This window comes from Medicago truncatula, chromosome 2 (genome assembly GCF_003473485.1).
Source record: "Medicago truncatula cultivar Jemalong A17 chromosome 2, MtrunA17r5.0-ANR, whole genome shotgun sequence".
Classification (NCBI taxonomy): Eukaryota; Viridiplantae; Streptophyta; class Magnoliopsida; order Fabales; family Fabaceae; genus Medicago; species Medicago truncatula.
In genome coordinates this window covers 39,533,581-39,551,860 of record NC_053043.1, presented here as the reverse complement: position 1 = coordinate 39,551,860, position 18,280 = coordinate 39,533,581, and the positions used below count along the sequence as shown (strand labels likewise).

General features: G+C 33.2%; 2 protein-coding genes across 3 annotated transcripts; both read right to left on the bottom strand.

Moving 5' to 3' along the window:
• Nucleotides 1-4,661: 4,661 nt before the first annotated feature.
• Nucleotides 4,662-8,465, bottom strand: LOC25487352 (thioredoxin M4, chloroplastic). Its single transcript, XM_013609258.3, has 2 exons — nt 8,163-8,465; nt 4,662-5,217 (listed from the first exon to the last, which is right to left on the bottom strand). The coding sequence occupies exons 1-2, from the start codon at nt 8,368-8,370 to the stop codon at nt 4,904-4,906; spliced, it is 522 nt and encodes a 173-aa protein (XP_013464712.1). The 5' UTR covers nt 8,371-8,465; the 3' UTR covers nt 4,662-4,903.
• A 2,900-nt stretch (nt 8,466-11,365) lies between these two features.
• Nucleotides 11,366-17,969, bottom strand: LOC25487350 (uncharacterized). 2 transcript variants are annotated; one of them, XM_024777281.2, is made up of 6 exons: nt 17,751-17,969; nt 17,314-17,617; nt 16,427-16,649; nt 15,177-15,413; nt 12,294-12,432; nt 11,366-12,185 (listed from the first exon to the last, which is right to left on the bottom strand). In XM_024777281.2, exons 1-6 carry the CDS (start codon nt 17,869-17,871, stop codon nt 11,872-11,874), a joined length of 1,338 nt encoding a protein of 445 aa, XP_024633049.2. In that variant the 5' UTR covers nt 17,872-17,969; the 3' UTR covers nt 11,366-11,871. The 2 variants fall into 2 exon arrangements, with proteins under 2 accessions (XP_024633049.2, NP_001404763.1); NM_001417834.1 differs by lacking the exons at nt 15,177-15,413; nt 16,427-16,649; nt 17,314-17,617; nt 17,751-17,969 and having other exon boundaries at nt 11,596-12,185; nt 12,294-12,473.
• Nucleotides 17,970-18,280: the final 311 nt, after the last annotated feature.

Genomic DNA, 18,280 nt, shown 5'->3' with positions numbered 1-18,280 from the left:
GTCTTATTTAAAAAAAAGTATCAACTATCTCAAAAATAAAATAAAAATTAATATCAACTATCTTTCTCAGTGCTTTTTTTTTTTATAAAAAAAACTATCTATCTAGGTGCTTCTACCATTTGGTTTCCAATTCAACTAATATTTGAAAATTAAATCTCAAATTTGTCGAGTCTTTATGCAATTTACAAACAAATAACTTGTCCATTTTATACCATCAAAACGACATACACAACATTGTTGATGAACTCTCAAATAACTCCTCTATGAACAAAACATTTTTTAACTGCACGGAAGTATCCCACAAATACCTCGTCGCAGACAAAAAAATATGGATCAATTGCTGCAAAAAATGCAGGATTTACGTCGATTATTAGAGAATAACAGGATTTGCGTCAATTAGAGAAGACACATGCACATCCTTATCATCATGAGTCATGACACAGGTTTCGGTTCCAACAGCAATGCCAATAATGTGTTCCATGAGGTTGAACCATTTTCTACGCGAGTGTTATGTTTTAATCTGCTACCAAATTGAAAAGAACCGGAAACAAATCGCAAAATGGTTGGTCCCTAAACCGTAAGTGTCTCCAAAATAGTGTTATGTCTTTTGTGTATGTGGGATATGAGAAATATACAATAGTCTTCTAACATAACATAACATATGTTACATATCTAATTAAAGTGGTGACTTGAATTTTTTTTTTCTTAAGGTGGTTCATAAATAGAGTGTGGAGACACCGATGAGGATACTTTATTCTGAATGGTATAATAACCCAGTATGTAAGAGTGTTTTGGTTCAATTTTGAGGTTAAAAGTCATTTGAATCGTAAGATTAAAAAATAATGCAGTTTGGTTTGATTCAATTGATTTTTAAAATAAAAACGGAACAAAACCAACGCGGTTTGAGTTGGTTCGGTTGTTTGCGGTTTTTTTGAAAGACAATGCAACTATTTGTTTCCAAAATCAAAATCAAGTTAAAAACAACTTATTTTCAACTATGTTTCAAATTTGATCAAACAATATTACAATTTCATTTTCATCCAAAAATGTTTCAATCAACATACACCAAATGAAAACCATGGACCAAAAATCAACCATTCTTCAGTAAAAAATGCAAAAAACTATGATTTTATTATTCTCTAAAAGTTCTCATTGAGTTTCTATGATTCAAGATATTGATAAGTGTTAATACTCAGTCATAGATCGATAGATATAGATAGATATAGATTATAGCATATAATTAGTAAGAAGAAGGAATAAGAAATTGTGTACTTTTATATCTAGGTTCATGAATGACAATTGCCAACAAGTATGACAGAGATAACTACCCTCATCGCCGTTTAGGTTTAGGATTTCACCATAGTACTAGTCATAATGCTTAACCGTCTGACGGGATAACGTTTAGAAAGCTAAACGGCCGACTGAGGGTAGGGACCTCTCATTGAGCTTAGCTAAATAGTCAAACCTATCATGATCCATTTAGAAACTATAACACAATTACACATATTCATCATCTAATTCGTGTTTAACACAATACATCATAATTTATATTAAAAGATTAACTATAATAATTGATTATTGTCAATCCATAAATTGATCAATTAAATCATTAATCCAACAGATATATCTAACATAAATACATTTTTGAAATCAAAAGTAAAGAAACTTAACAAGAGAAAAAACATGTCTTAGTAAAAAAAAAAAAAAAAAAATCATGTTATTCTATAAAAAAAATTGATTGAATTCTATGAGTATTGGGCTTGGTGACAAAAGTTTAATTAGTGTTTCTTTAATGTTGCGGTTTGTTTTGACTTGATTGATAAAATAAAAACTGCAAACCAAATCGAACTGTACGGTTGAGTCAATATACGATTCAAATATATCCGAATCAAATATGATTTTTGCCTCTTCAAAAAATAAAGATAATTATAAATGAATAGATAAAGTATCGTTAAAATTTAATGACATAGAGGTTTTGAATTGGAGAAATTAAATGTTAAGTACTCCATCCGTTTTTAAATATAAGCAAAATTGACTTTTTAAATTCATTCATTTAATGATGTATGTGATTCATATTATAAACACTTTTTAAGTATTAATCATACCAAACTCATTTAAACACTTGATTGTTGTTGTTGAGCCTTAAAGAATTCAACTCCAACTGATACGAGAGAATTTCAATTTTTGCAGGAGGAAATGATATATGAACATCATTTTTGTATAACCAACAACTTCTTTACAAATTTTTAATATTTTTTATTGATTTTGATTTGCGTGCTTCTCACAATATCAAAGATTGTTGCATAAGTTGTCCAATTTTGAATGTACATATAACACAATTCTTTTTGCACAATTACTCTACATACGTAATTAAGTGACAAACAAAATGGACCAAGACAATTGATGTTTATTTCATTTCATATGATAAAAAGTGCATAACTTATACGTTATGCACTATATTGTGGAGTACACACATAATTCAGAAACGACTTAGTACACATATACATAGATGCATTGCTAGTTATACTGCATGCTTTTTATTTATTTATACTGTAAAGTCTTATCCATATATATGTATCTCTGCTTGTTGGAGAAAATTCATCAACCCATTTAACAGTTTCTAGTGCACCAACAACGAAAGTCATCCCTGCACCTGCCACTAACTAAATGCTCTTTGGTTCTACAGTGAAAGTCACAGTTTGAGTTACCAAAACATGGTCCCCTGAATGTACCAGCCAAATTCTCACAAGTGTTTGCCTCAGTCACCACAATTTCTTCTGCATCCAGATATACAATTACAACAACAATATTAGAATTTTTGTACTAAGTTAACTTCTAGAGTCCACATTTGATTTTTTTTTTTATTAATAAAATTAGATTAATATGCAACTAAGTATTTTTCTAATAATATCAAAATTCTACCATTATTAGAAAAATTTAAAGTAAATATATAAAAATTAAAATTGATGTTGTACAAAAAAATTGATGTATAATTTTGATGTCTATTTGGCCTAAATCTAACTCCCAATTATCAAATGATTTTTGTTTTGTTTCTTATAAGCTTAGCTCAATTGATAGGGACAGTGCATAATATATGCAAGATTCGGAGTTCAAACCCCAACCACCACAGAAAAAAAAAATTATGTTTTTGAGAATTATGAGGTTTGAGAAGAATGGAGAAGACCAAAAAGATTTTACTTTTATGTTTTTGAACTCTATTTCATGTGAAGATGATGCATGAACGAGTTATGTAAGTATTTAGAATTTGATAGGAGGGATAAAATTTGCAACATAAATTTTTAGGTAAATTCTATGGTACATCCAATAAATTTGGGTGTATCGGTACGCCAAGTCGTAAAATTAATAATAAATGAGTTGTTTTTTTTGAAGAAAAATAATTATTTTCTATCATTGACAACTAAGATAATTAAATTTTATTTACCAAAAGCTTCGACGAAATAAAATTTAATTTTTAAGAATTTTTATTACTCATAACAATGAATATTGATTATTTTTTATGACAAAATGTAAATTTTTTAATATGATCCTTATAAATAATGAAATGATGATTTTTCTTATGAAATGATGTTTTCTAAAATATAAATATTAACAAATACTTTTTTATTTCATTAAAGTGATCGTTAATTTATATATTTTATGAAACAAGAGTACCAGTACACTCAAAATTGTGAGGGTACCATAAAAAATTCCCAAATTTTTACCTATTTTTCAAGATTTTCGGTTAAAATACACAACATCTATCTTTACGAAGAAGGCTCGCATCAGTTCAAATTTTGTATTGGTACTTAAGAAATTTCAAGAGTGTTGACAGCTTGTATCAATACGAAGATGGCTTGTAACGAAGTTTAAGATTTGACAACTTGAACCGATTTAGACATGTTTCGTATCGGTATTGAAAACATGATTTAGTCCATATTCTTAGAAAATTCAGTTTTAATCATTCCTAAAATGTTAGCACTTAAAAGAATCCAACTACTAGTTATCTGTGAATATATTTTTGACAAATTCTATGGTACATCTAACAATTTGAATGTATTGGTACACCAAATCCTTAAATTATAATAGTTAAATGAGTTATTTTTTGTAGAAAAAAATTATTTTCTATCACCTATAATTATAATAACTAAATCTTATTTACCAAAAACGTCAACACAATAAAATTTGATTTTTCTGAATTCTTATTACTTATAATAGAAAAAAATGTAAAAATAATTAGTACGATTTTTATAAAAAATGAAACGATGTTTTTTTCTTATAAAATGATATTTTTTAAAATATATATGTCAACAAACAGCTATTTTTTTCATTAAAAATGATAGTTAATTTATAAAAATTGTAAGCGAGAGTACCGGTACACCGTAATTTGCGGATGTATAGTAAAAGTTCCCTATATTTTTATGCGGGGACACTATTTAATAGGATAATGTATTGGAGATACAATATTTCTTCTAAAAGATAATTACTGGTATTAACTCAGAGTGGTTGAGATTAGCGCTTTCAAAAGTTTTAAAACACGTAGGATGTGGCGTTAGTTAGTACCCAAGTCCTCCTTCAGACAATATTGAAGGTAGAGGGAATAATCGATGTCTCTTCCTTCGTACATATAAACAATATTGAGTGAAAGGTGGTGGAGGAAAAAATGTCAACGATGTCAGATGGATATCAACTTGCTAAAATAGAGCAGAAAACTTTAAAGGCATCATATTGGTGACTATAATCATCTAAAAAAAACCACAATATGGAAGCATCCCATAACTATACAACACCATAAACGATTATTTAAGAAAGCAAATCATCCAAACTTGAGATAATTGGCTTGATGATATGTCGCTAATGGGAAAAATAACTTTACTTCCAGCTGAAGCCTTCTTTGTCTGCCATCTCACAGGAATTTTTCTATATTTGTGGTCAATGTTGCTTTTGGCACAGCACCAATAACTGTATCTTTCTTTTCACCGTTCTTGAAGAAAATGACAGTTGGAATACTTCGAATCCCATACCGAGTAGCAACTGAAGGACTTTCATCAGTGTTGAGTTTGTAACACTTGAGCTTACCCGCATATTCCTTTGCTAGCTCATCAATTATGGGATGAATCATGCGGCAGGGACCACACCATGGAGCCCAGAATTCGACCAACACAGGAGTCTCAGATTCTATGACAAGGGATTGCCAATTTCCATCAGTAATAGAAGCCACTGCAATATCCAATAAAACGTAAGTTTAACTTCACTAAAAATTTCACTCAGATATACAATTCTCCGAAAACAAATGAGAAGATGGTTAAAACTTTGATCACAAATTGCAAATTTACAAAGATGCAAAATCCTGATCTAAAAAAAGCATGCAAACCAGATGATAAATGCATCCAAAAATTGAAAAACATAAATGCAGCTCAGTGCGCCAAGCTCTCATTAATTGCAGTCTGAGAAAGGTAGATGTACAAAGTCTTACGGTTGAATTTGTGAATCTGTAACCCCAAAGGTCACAAGGCAGCACCTGACTTTACTGTTGAATCAAGGCAAACCCTCTAAAATACAAAATACTACTAAAAATATATGTTCAAGTTGGATTATTAAAATGAATAAAATCAGAGTTCTGGTTCTTGTTTCTTTGGCTGGGAGTCACCAAAAAAGCTATACCATTTTACAGGCTTATTGAAAAAAAGCAAACAAATACACAGTAAGATATTGGTCAAAGGATGTGAAAAGTAACAGCGATCACATCGTACCAACAAATACGATTATTGGTAATCCACCAGTACACCAATCCTCAATGCTTCAAAACCGACTAGATTGATCTAGATTATTAAGAGTTGTCATAATTTATCGCTACTATTCTCTAAATGATTGTGAAAACTAACACCATAATTACTTATAGTTATATAACAAGAAGTCCTAAAATTAATAAGGTAATAGCTAAAATCTACCCTCCACAAGAAGACAAAGAGCTCCCCTCTGAAGATGGTATTGAACCGCACAACATTCAATTTATCCTTTAAGTCTAAGAGTTCCAACACTAATACTCATAAACAGCTTTTTTATTCTCTCTCTCAATGGGTGTGGGATCATTTATATTACAGGAAGTTCCATTTCATCAATTTTGACATACTTTTTTTTAAGAAATTTTGTCACATACTTCTTACCATGCAATTAGACTCAACCACAAACTTACTCACTATGTTGTTGTGTAACTCGTTTATTTAACAAGCTCGATTTACCATAAAAAGTAAATGAGATGACATCATCATATATGTCAGTTATTCAAGGGAAAGTGGTCATCCAGTCCAGGGCATATGAATAAGAATCTATACATGTTTCATGCTAAGATAAATCAGCATGCTGCAAAGGAGAAAACAAAAATAAAAAATAAAAAATTGTACGAGATATGAAGCTAGAATTGCTCTGCATTTTGGTCCAAAAAAGTATTTTCTCAGAACTATTAGAGTAAGCAGCTATTTAAACAACAAACCCATTAAGTGGCATTTGGTCAAACCAAAAACTGCATACTATGCTTAGGCATCTAATCTTAGTCTATACCATATGCATTCCATTATTTCTATTTTATCCACGGTTAACAACAACTTTGCGTGTGGTGTTCAATAAGCTAAAGCCCCAACCTAAATATTGAGAACTCAGCCTAACACTATGATCAAACCAAATGTTGTGAACCTAGTCACCCACCCTGAAGTGTCTTGGCAACATTCTGTCCAAAATGGCCTAATTTTAATACATATTTGTTTGAAATGTGGCATGTTTCAAACTATTAACTAGTTAGGGATGGATTTGGCATGTCACATATCTCGCCAGTTTGTATGGCACTTATAAAAAATTGCCGCAGTCATGCGGCAGCCCTGCATTGTGATATTTATCCACACGTGACTCCCTTAAGATATATAGAGCAATGTAGACCCCATGAGGCTCCATGATAGAAACCTGATCCCTGTGTTTCCTCGACACCCATAATTGAGAGGCTTTTCAATGTGTACACTTGAAGACACATGACCTACTCCTCTAGTCTCATCCTAGGAGGGAAATAGAAGGGGAGGCGAGGGGTGCACTTAGTTTCAAGCAAGAGAAAGTGATGGATTCAATATGTAGGTGGTAAAGCAATATAGAAGAGCATGTGTATGTTTGTGTTTAGCGTCTTATGAGCTTGGGGCCATTTCACCCTGGCTGAGAACTCCCCTATCAGTTAATGTCAAATTGGTATTTCTAACCTCACTCTCAATGTTTGTTTGCTAGCAAATTGACTGCAAGAATGATACACTAACACAGTCTAAAATTATCCCTGTGGGGATATAAAAATAATATCTGGCATAACAATAATACTCATAAGAACCAACGTAAGCAGATATGTAGTCAAATCACAAGAAATTCATCAGATCAAACTATTTTAACTACCCCTTTCTTCAAAGTAGGGATGCACACAGAGTTGGAGGGACTTGAGAAATTGGTCTAAACCATAGGATCAAACAAATTGACCAACCCCAAACCAACCTGTCTGTGATGAGTGATCATGCGGAACATATGTGTGATGAGAGTGATGGTCAAGAGCCAAAATTAGTGTACGTGTTGGACAAATTGGTCCAAACCATTTAAGGTTCGGACAAATTGACCAACTAGTCATTTGTTTGGTTCTGCTGTGGATTTTATGAAATTTCAGTGGAATATCACGTCTGGATAGAAGCTTGGTATCTAGCTTCAGTATTCTCATAACAAGCTTGCATCCGGACGTGATACTTGACATGCAAACGCGAATCCAAACACGCCTTAAAAACTGAATCAAGAGCTTTTGGCCCGCTGGATTAAGTTGAGTCATAAGGACCCCTAAACAATAATGCTAAGCCTGATTCTAATAAAACCAATATAAGGGCATAGGTGGGCCTACCCAGGATGCTCCGCCACTGCGCTTCTGGACAGTGTAACAAAAAATTCACCAAAATACTAACCAAAGGTTAAAGAACCAATTTGGTCCCTCACAATTTGCTTGTGACCCAAATAACTCTCCGACAAAATCAACGAAAAAAATTGAAATTTCTCAGTCACAGTCGCATATGATCACATAAACCAATCACTATCAACAGATCTAAAACAACAAAATTTGAACATCAATTTTAAGTTAAGATTAACCGAACCCTAACCTTCAACAGCTGTGGTATCACGAGCCTCACACACGACGGTTCCGCCGCGAGGAAAAACTCTACCGGTGGATTGACTCCGCAAACGAGTGGCGGAGACTGGTCGGAGCTTGAGGCCGGTGTATGGAGGAAACGTGGCAGTGCTCCGGCGAGAAGAAGCGACGATAGGAGAGCGAATAAGGGAGAAGGATTCGAGTTGTACGGTGGCCATGATTGCAGAGAATCGTAGCTCTGGAAAAGTGTGTGAAATGTGTTGCAAGTGTGACCGAGTGAGAGAGACAATCGGGAAATGAAATGTTTTTGTTTTATAGTATCTGTTGTTTTTATTTGGAAGATAATATTGTTTCTGTGGACTAGGATCACTTGCAAGTGCAACTACGCTTATATTCCACAACAAAATTTGTGTCTAGTAATTTTCAAAAATGTTTTTGACCAAAAAAGTTAGTGGGTTTAAGTTAATCAAATAAAACTAAATTTTTTTTGGGTTGATCTTATGATGTTGGATTTAGAGTGTGTTTCTTGTCTCAAGTTCGATTCTTATATAATCTAATTTTGATGGGTTAGTTTAACTTCTTCAATTAAAAGTCGTTGAATATGTTAACTAAAGTAACAATTAAACTTCTCTAAATGTTAGCTCAAAGTTCTTGTTGTGTTAAATTCTTGGAAGATCTCTTGTTACTAAAGGCAAATTCAAGGATGATGAATTGATGTTAATCACTAAGAATTGTCGCGCCGCTTTCGAGAAGAAACTTAAAAAAAAATTGCTGGATTTTGGTTGTTTCAATAATACATGTTCGATCGGTGAGTTTTTTATTAAAGTTTTTTCTGACTTAGGTTCAAGCATCGATCTGATGCCAATTTCCACCTTTGAAAAGATAACATGTCTAAAGATAAAACCATGGGATATAGTCGTGTGACTTGTCAATAGTTTGATAACATACCCTTACCGTGTGGTAAAAGATGCCTTTTTTGAAGGTGTACAAGTTCATTTCCTTTAGATCTTGTGGTGATGGATATAAGAGACGATGATGAGTGCCCACTTCTTCTTGGTGGACCATTCCTTGCTACATCTAATGAGATAATAGATGTCGACTTGGGTGAGATTATCTTAAGATCCAACAATGATAATGTATTGTATAATATATCTGAAGTTAGAGTGATGAGGGAAATGTTCGATGCTGCCTAATTACTACTCAATCCTTAATCGATGCACGAACCAAGAAGCAACCTTGAGTGGAATCTTCTAAAGTGAAGGAATGTCATGAGGAACTCGGAAATACCATTTCTTTTGGTGAATACCTAGCTAGAGCCATGGGTACATTTGTTGACTGACCAAAATTTTAAGTTGGTGACAAGGTGAAGTTGAAGGTCCAAAATTTGTTCCATAAGAGTGGAAAGTCTAGGAGAGGGTGGTATGGTCCTTTTGCAGTTCATCGAATTTGCAAGGGTAACTACATAGAGATATGGGGCGATACAATTGGAGTCAAGAATGTGAAGATATCATAATTGAAGAGCATGGATGATAACGAGCCTAATGAGAAAAGGCTCAAGGGAGAACCTTAAGCATCATGTGTCAAGTATGACGTTAAAGAAGTGCTTTTTGGGAGGCAAGTCATTGGTTTTAGTATTTATTTTTAATTTCTAGTCAATTTCAAACTCATGTTGAGTACTTAGACACACATGTTATGATGAATTAGTATTTTACTAATTTTTAAAGTATGACTGTTTGATTTGCATTTGTTTTTAGTTTCTCCAATCTGATGAAGGTCTATGTCGTTTTAGCTCAGAAAATAGTTCTTAGAAAATTGAGTGATAATTTGATTTTGACTATGAGGTCCGTAAAATCTGACTAATAATTGTTCAACTCAAGAATCAAATTCAGACTCTCCCATAGAATACGTTCTTTGATAAAATTCATTAATCATTTGAGTTCAATTACTTGGTTGAAGAAAATGAGTGAATACTTTGATCATTTTCGTTTTACTTAAATAGTAATCAATTTCTATGGTGAAATGATATTTATACAATCATTTTGTGACAACTCTCTCTCATACTTAAATTATGTTTTTTTTAAGAAGTCAAAATGGAATTTATTAAAGTCACCGTGAATCCTAACTAACACAAGGAGTGTTGGGCTTAGAGTCGTAAAGTAGCAACATACAAAGGATATATGGAGTGCACTCAATGGAAAACCCATACACTCATGCATCAAAGACAAAATCCAAAAGAGAATTGATGTTGGCACATATGCATTGGCTGTGTCACACTAGTAATTTACTAAAATACCCCTCAGCAGTTAACTGCCGAATTATGGAATCGGCTGCAGTTAACTACCGAGGATAACTTCGGCAGTAAACTACCGAGGAAACCTCAAACCTGATTTTTTTTTGTTGATAAAAATCATAAATTATCAACATCAATTCTCAACGTTTTATGCATACGTGTGTGTGAAACTTAACCATTGACTTTTCTGCCTAATTTAACATTTCTTAATATATAAACAAAAACGTTTTGCTTATCAATGTTTTTTGTGCGCAATTAAACCTTTTCTTATATCACCACAAAAAAAAAACACTTTCTTATATAGTAACTACATGTAAATTTCCTTGAAAGCAATTAATGTTGTATAGCAAATAAACATGTTAGGTGTACTTTAAATTTTAAAGACATTTGTATTATATAAAGATGACACATGTGATATTATAATTGGTTTAAATAATAAAAGGTGACGATGTAACCAAAAAAAATTGGTTAACATAGTATGTAAAATTATTGAGGAACGAAAGAATAGTTATGCTAAATTGAAAATATAAACGTGCTATCACATATTTTTTTATGTAAATCGAAACAAAAAAAAAATCAAATTGCCGTTCTATATGGACATTATTCACTTCCAAGATCACCTAAATCTACAAACAACAATTAAAGAAATAAATAAATAAGGATTGCCTTGCATAATATTTGTGTACATTTTTATGGCATGGTGAAACAATTAATGTTCTTAGAATTAGAAGGTGACACATGTATTTTGAAAAAAAAAAATAAGGCATTTATTTATAATAGAGATATATTGTTCAAGATTAAGAATATTTTTTTATTACCTTTCAAAAAAAAAAAAATGCAGCTGATTTTCTAAAACTTCGGTAGTTAACTGCCGAAGGGTATTTGAGTAAATTACTCGTGTTTTTCAGCCAAACCAAACGTGTAAACAGCAATTCTCAGTCCAAAAAAACCACTCTCTCTTTCTCTCGGTTGTACATGAATATATCACCACTCATTTCTAAGTGCATGTGCATCACCTTTTATGTGTCTCTTGAGTATGGTTTTGGTACCATAAAACATTACTTCCTCTGATGTCATATATATAAGAGAATATATCACCACTCATTTTCTTTTTTTAAGAAAATGTGGCTTTCTTACAACAGCAAAACTCAAATACACAAATACCATTATATTATTGTGTTTATCTATCATAAAGTCACAAATTTCACTTACAACAGAGAATAAAGAAAAACCTCAATATGTCTCAAATTCGTATTTGATACAAATACTTCATTTTTTCAAGTACTCATGCTTAGTAGGTGACTATAATTATCTAAAAACCACAATATGGGAATCATCCCATAAATGATTATAATTTTTTCATTGAAAACCACAAATGATTGATTATTCAAGAAAGCAAAACATGCAACAAAAAAAAATATAGCCCATCTCATAGGTTTTGTTCCATACGTCTGATAAACGTTGCCTTGGGTAAGTTACCAAAAAGTGTATCTCTTTGTTCACCATTTTTGAAGATAAGGACATTTGGAATACCTTTAATCCCATATTTAGAAGGAATAAGTTGATTGTCATCAACATTGAATTTGAAAAACTCGACCTCACCTGCATATTCATTTGCCAGCTCAACCATTTTGAAATCAACATTCTTGCAGGGGCTACACAATGGAGCGAAGAATTCCACCAACACAAGAGTCTCAGAGTTAAGGACAAGGGAACCAAAATTTTCATCGGTAACATAAGCCACTGCAATATTTAAAACAAAATATCGTGATACAATTGCCACTTCGTATGCAAACAAATAAAAACACAAAATCTCAACAACAAATATTAGGTTAATAATTAAAACCAAACCTCCATTGGAAGCATCTTGAGTGGCAGCGTTGAGGAGTTGTGCGGTGGCCATAGATGTTGAAAGAGTGTGAAAAAGTATTATAAAGATGAAGGAAGACATTGTTATTGTGACGGTAGTCATGGAATTAACAAGTGTGACTTAGTGAGAGAGAGAGAGAGAGAATTAAAGGAGGGTTTTATGATTTTCTGTCTTTCAACATTGTTGGTTTTAAAGACCCAAATGTGGTAAGCTATCACAACTATTGATTAGTTAAAAGTTAAAAAATACACTTAAACCTATATTAAAACTTTAAATTGGTTTTGCTTGCATGTATCACTATCCAACCAAATTTTAAAGGCACCAAGGGTTCTCTAAAATAATATTTATTTGACGGTGGAACAGTTTTTTTTTTTTTTTTTTTTTTTTTTAAGGAAACGGTGGAATAGTGTTGGTGTGTAACCTTTCCTAAGAAAAAATAATAAATTTTTCTAAGTACTTTTTATAGCATTATAGATTTTAAAACAGCTCATTAGTATTATGAAGAGAAATGTTATTTGAACAACTATTTTATTTGATAACTTGTGGGATAATCAAAATATACAAAGAAATGTAGGTCTTAACACAAAAATCAAAGTAATAGAGAGAGAGAAGATGATGACATGATGTGAATATGAGATAAAAAGTTGTCAGAATCTGATTATTCAAATAGCATTTCACTATTATGAATTCATAGGACGATAAACTACTTCATTCGTTATAAATATAGCGAATTTGAAACTGAAGGTTTTAAATTATGATATTCGTCCCTATAAATATTGCGAATTTTGATCTATATTTATAGCGAATTTTTTCATCTCTATATTTTAACATATATTTAACTCTTCTTTTAATCTATGTTTTCTATACCATTAGTGAAAGATATTATTGTAAAACAAATCACAATTATTATTATCGTGCACTACCTTTGCTACTCTATGGTCGTTAGTGCGGGACTAGATTGGTTTTTCGGCGGTGGACTCCCAGATTATTTCCGATCATTTCTTGTAGTTTTCACATTTGACAAGTAGTGGGAAAGCTCAGCGCTCGTTTCTACAACTTATATGGCTTATTTGTACATGGATTGTGTGGAATGAACATAATAATATCTTATTCAATAATTCTGAAACCCAAATTCCCCGGTTGTTGGATAAAGTTAAATATTGTTGAAGTATAATTCATATTCTAATTAGTTAGTTATGGATAAATCCAACTATGTTTGTTGGTTAATTAGTTAGTTAGTAACTAACTAGTTAGTCAGTTAGTTAGTGGCTTGTAGTGCAAGTTATTCAACTTAACCTATAAGTACTTAGCTTTTGTATTCAGTTGATACAGATTGTATAGCACACATCTCATATCTCTCATATTCAATAATAGAAGAATTTTATCATTCCTTTGTAGTTTCCTCTCATAGTGTGAGTGTGTAGAGATCATTCTATTCTTTCTCTCAATTATGTATGTGCATGTTCTATCAAATATATGTCCTTAGGGTGGTTGAAAGCCACTTTTGTGTTTAGTACTCATAGGTGGTGGTCGAGTCTTTTAACTTACTTGAACATCGGCTAATTGTTTTTGTTTTACTGTTAGACATTGTGTATCTTTAGCGGTCTTTTTGGCACGCCTTTTAACTTGCTTGGAACCATCATTGATGAATACAAATGATGTTGTCAAGTTTATTTTGAAAAATCTCATATTGAGTTTAATCGGAGACAAACAAACGAGGCAATTCAATTCTAAGTGAAACATTGTATCAATTATTTATACCTTCAATGCATCAAATACTTCAAGAATTATGTACCCGAACCTACAGTACCAAAGTGTATCGCAAATCATATAAGAGGAGTGTTACATGCAATTGCTCACAAACACTCAACTAAATAAATCACGTCTTTTCTCTTTCCACGATTGTCGAGTAATTAAGTTTAGTTATTATTTTCCTTTTAAGTTGAAACCAAACAAATTGAATAATTCTATCCACTTTTTTTACCAGTAGAGTTATCCTATTCAAAGTCTTAAAAATTGAGAACTTCTACGGTACACCTGTAAATTAAGGTGTACCGGTACTCCTACTTTAAAATTTTTTAAATTAACTATTAGTTTTATGGAATAAAGAACTATTTGTTGATATTTATATTTTAAATAAAATTTAATTTTTCTGAAGAGAAATGTTATTTGAACAACTATTTTATTTGACAATTTATGGAACAATCAAAATATACAAAGAAATGTAGGTCTTAACACAAATATCATTATATTATCGTGTTTATATATCATATAGTGACACATTTCACTTTTTTTTGAACAAACTAAAATGATATATATATATATATATATATATATATATATATATATATATTATGAACAATGGCGATTTACCGTGCACAAGACATGCAAAAGGTAAACCGACCAACCAAGATACAACAGTAGGGTGCTATTTTTGAATAGCACCATAAAAAAGTTACATAAAATTACACAATAACACCCATGCAAGGGATTGGGTGTTTCCACCAGTCATAATAAGAATAAATCAAAGATGTTTGCGATGATTTCAGCCACATAAAAGAGTTCAGCTTCAATTCTTCAGCTAAAGAAGAAGGATCATAAACCGTTTCTTGGAACACACGGTTATTTCTTTCCTTCGAAATGGCCCAAACAGAAGCGAACCAGATTACTTTCAGGAAATAATGAGTGGGTCTAGGAAATTCGGCCAAATTAGAGAATTGTGTAAAATGCCGCCGAATATCACCTGGAAACACCACAGATAAGCCTAACCAATGCAAAATATGATCCCAAAGCGTACTAAAAATATTACATACGCAAAACAGGTGATTTGCGGTTTCATAAGCACCGCAACCTAACACACAAACCGAGTCTGCTATCAGAAGAACTCGCCGATGAACCAAGTTGTCTCGAGTAGGAAGTCTATTCCGGAAAAGGCGCCACACAAATACTGACACCTTAGAGGGTATGCTCTTATGCCAAACATCTTCAACCAGAGTCTTATCCACAGCGTTACCATTATCAGTGAGAAAACGATAGGCTTCCCGTACCGTGTAACCACGGGAAGGATCTAACAACCAAATCCAAGAGTCATGAACATTAACCTGCAAAACGATATTAGAAAGTAACATAGAACATTCCTTCACACTTTCCTCCTCCCACGCCATTAATCTCCGCCTCCACGCCCACCCCCCACCTCCAACCTCCCAACCTTCCCTACTCATATCCTCCACCGTACACTCCTTGCTCACAGACAAATCAAAAAGGCGGGGGAATTTACAACATAAAGGTGTATCCCCCAACCAATTATCATACCAAAATAAAGTATTCCTACCATCACCTATCCTCCTACGAATGTTGTCATCAAACCACCTCCCAACACCCTCACCTAACCCCTCCCTAATCCTACAAACTGACCGCCACCACGGAGAACAGAGACGTCCTCCCTCCTCCACCCGCCCCCTTTCTCACCACAACGGGCTTTGAGTACTTTATACCACAGCCCCTCCTTTTCATCCAACATCCTCCAACACCACTTCCCCACCAACGCCATATTAAAAGCTCCCACCCTCCTCACCCCCAACCCTCCGTCCTCCTTTGGAGTACAAATCGACTCCCAATTTATCTAAGCAATTTTCCTAGAATGCTCACCCCCACCCCAATTTTTTTTAAAAAAAATAGATTCAATAGAGGAAATTATACCTGCGGGGGCTTTGAAAAAGGAAAGAAAGTAAACCGAAATGGAAGACAGAACAGATTTCAGAAGAACCAAACGACCACCAAAAGAAAGGAATTTATTACTCCACAACGACAGGCGCGAAACAATGTGATCGACAACAGGTTTTCAAAAGCTAAGTTTCCTTGGATCACCACCAATAGGCAACCCTAAATACACAAATGGGATAGTTCCCCTTCGACAATTCATAACCAACGCCGCTTCAGTCAACCAAGAATCCGATACATTCACACCCGTCAACATGCTTTTGTGAAAATTTACCTTCAACCACGAAATCTTTTCAAATAATAGCAAGACTGACCTCATGGTTCTGACATTCAACCAATTTTTCTCTCAAATAATAAGGGTGTCATCCGCAAACTGCAAATGAGTTAAACAGACATCGCCTGTTCGGCCGATTTTGTACCCTGAAAACATATTAGCATCAACCACCACTTTCATCAACACATTGAAACCTTCTGCAGCCAACAAAAAACGAAAAGGTGATAAAGGATCTCCTTGTCGAAGGCCCCTCTCAATAGGAAACTCATTCGTCGGACTACCATTCGCCAGAGTCTCGGAAAATTCATATTCTCCATTACCATGTCCAAATACCTCAGATCGACTGAATCATACGCCTTTTCGAAGTCAACTTTAAACAACAACAATTCTTTGTTCATCCGTTTAGCTTCATCTACCGCTTCATTAGCTATCAAAATACCGTCAAGAATCTGTTTCCCCTGAATAAAAGCCGACTATGACTCTGACACCACATTACCCACTACTAAACGGAGACGATTAGCGAGAACTTTAGCTAGCACCTTATACAGACATCCCACTAAAGAGATAGGCCGAAAATCATGAAGTCGTTGCGGACTATTAACTTTTGGAATTAAAGCTATAAAAGTTGTGTTTATACCTTTTGTAAGTTTCCCATTTTGATGGAATTCCACCAAAAACCTCATAAAGTCATCTTGCAGCAAATCCCAAAATTGTTTGATGAAACCAAAATTGATGCCATCAGGCCCCGGACACACATTTCACTTACAATGGATAATGAAGAAAAACCTCAATATGTCTCAAATTCGTATTTGATACAAATGCTTCGTTTTTTTTTTCCAAGTACTCATGCTTAGTAGGTGACTATAAATTATTATAATTTTTTAATTGAAAAACCACAAATGATTATTCAAGAAAGCATTACATCCAAATTTGACAGAATTGGCTTGATGAGATAGCTTTTACTTCTAGCTGAAACCTTGTTTTTTTTTTCCTGCCCATCTCATAGGTTTTGTTTAATATGTTTGAGAAACGTTGTCTTGGATACGTTATGAAGTCTATATCTGTGTTCACCATTCTTGAAGAAAAGGACAGTTGGAAGAACTTGAATCCAATATGCATAAGGAGCAAGTCGATTGTCATCAACATTGAGTTTGAAAAACTTGACCGCACCTGCATAATCATTTGCCAGCTCAACCATTTTGGAATGAACACCTTTGCAGGAAGCACACCATGGAGCATAGAATTCCACCAATACAAGAGTCTCAGAGTTAAGGACAAGGGAACCAAAATTTTCATCAGTAATAGAAGCCACTGCAATATCCACAAAATCAATTTTTTAACATATCTAGAACAAGATATCGTGATACAATTGCCACTTCGTATGCAAACAAATAGAAACACAAAATTTCAACAACAAATATTAGGCTAATAATTAAAACCAAACCTCCATTGGAAGCATCTTGAGTGGCAGCGTTGAGGAGTTGTGCGGTGGCCATGGATGCTGAAAGAGTGTGAAAAAGTATTATAAAGATGAAGGAAGACATTGTTATTGTCGGAGTGGCCATGGAATGAACAAATTAATGTGTGACTGTGTGTGAGAGAGAGATAGAGACAATTAAAGGAGTTTTATGGTTTTCTGTCTTTCAACATTGTTGTTTTAAAGACACAAATGCAGTGCACCTATATTTAAAAATAAGATGAGCATGTTTAATTGAATATGTACCGATCAATATTATATTGTTATGAGGCCTAAATCACAACTATTGAATAGTTAAAAGGTAAAAAATACATTTAAACCTATATTTAAACTTTAAATTGGTTTTGCGTGCACGGTATCACTATCCAACCAAATTTTAAAGGCACCAAAAGGGTTCAATATTTTTCCTTAAAAAAAAAAGACCAAAGGGTTCTCTAAAATAATATTCCAACCAAATTTTAAAGGCACCAAAGGGTTCAATATTTTTCCTTAAAAAA

Excerpts from the sequence above, each read along its gene's own strand:
- LOC25487350 (XM_024777281.2), bottom strand. The coding sequence starts at position 17,871 with ATGGCCACTCCGACAATAACAATGTCTTCCTTCATCTTTATAATACTT. Across the intron at positions 17,618-17,750 it reads TCAAGATGCTTCCAATGGAG|TGGCTTCTATTACTGATGAA; the intron begins GTTTGGTTTTAA and ends TGGATATTGCAG. Across the intron at positions 16,650-17,313 it reads CTCAAACATATTAAACAAAA|TCGATCTGAGGTATTTGGAC; the intron begins CCTATGAGATGG and ends CGTATGATTCAG.
- LOC25487352 (XM_013609258.3), bottom strand. The coding sequence starts at position 8,370 with ATGGCCACCGTACAACTCGAATCCTTCTCCCTTATTCGCTCTCCTATC. Across the intron at positions 5,218-8,162 it reads TGATACCACAGCTGTTGAAG|TGGCTTCTATTACTGATGGA; the intron begins GTTAGGGTTCGG and ends TGGATATTGCAG.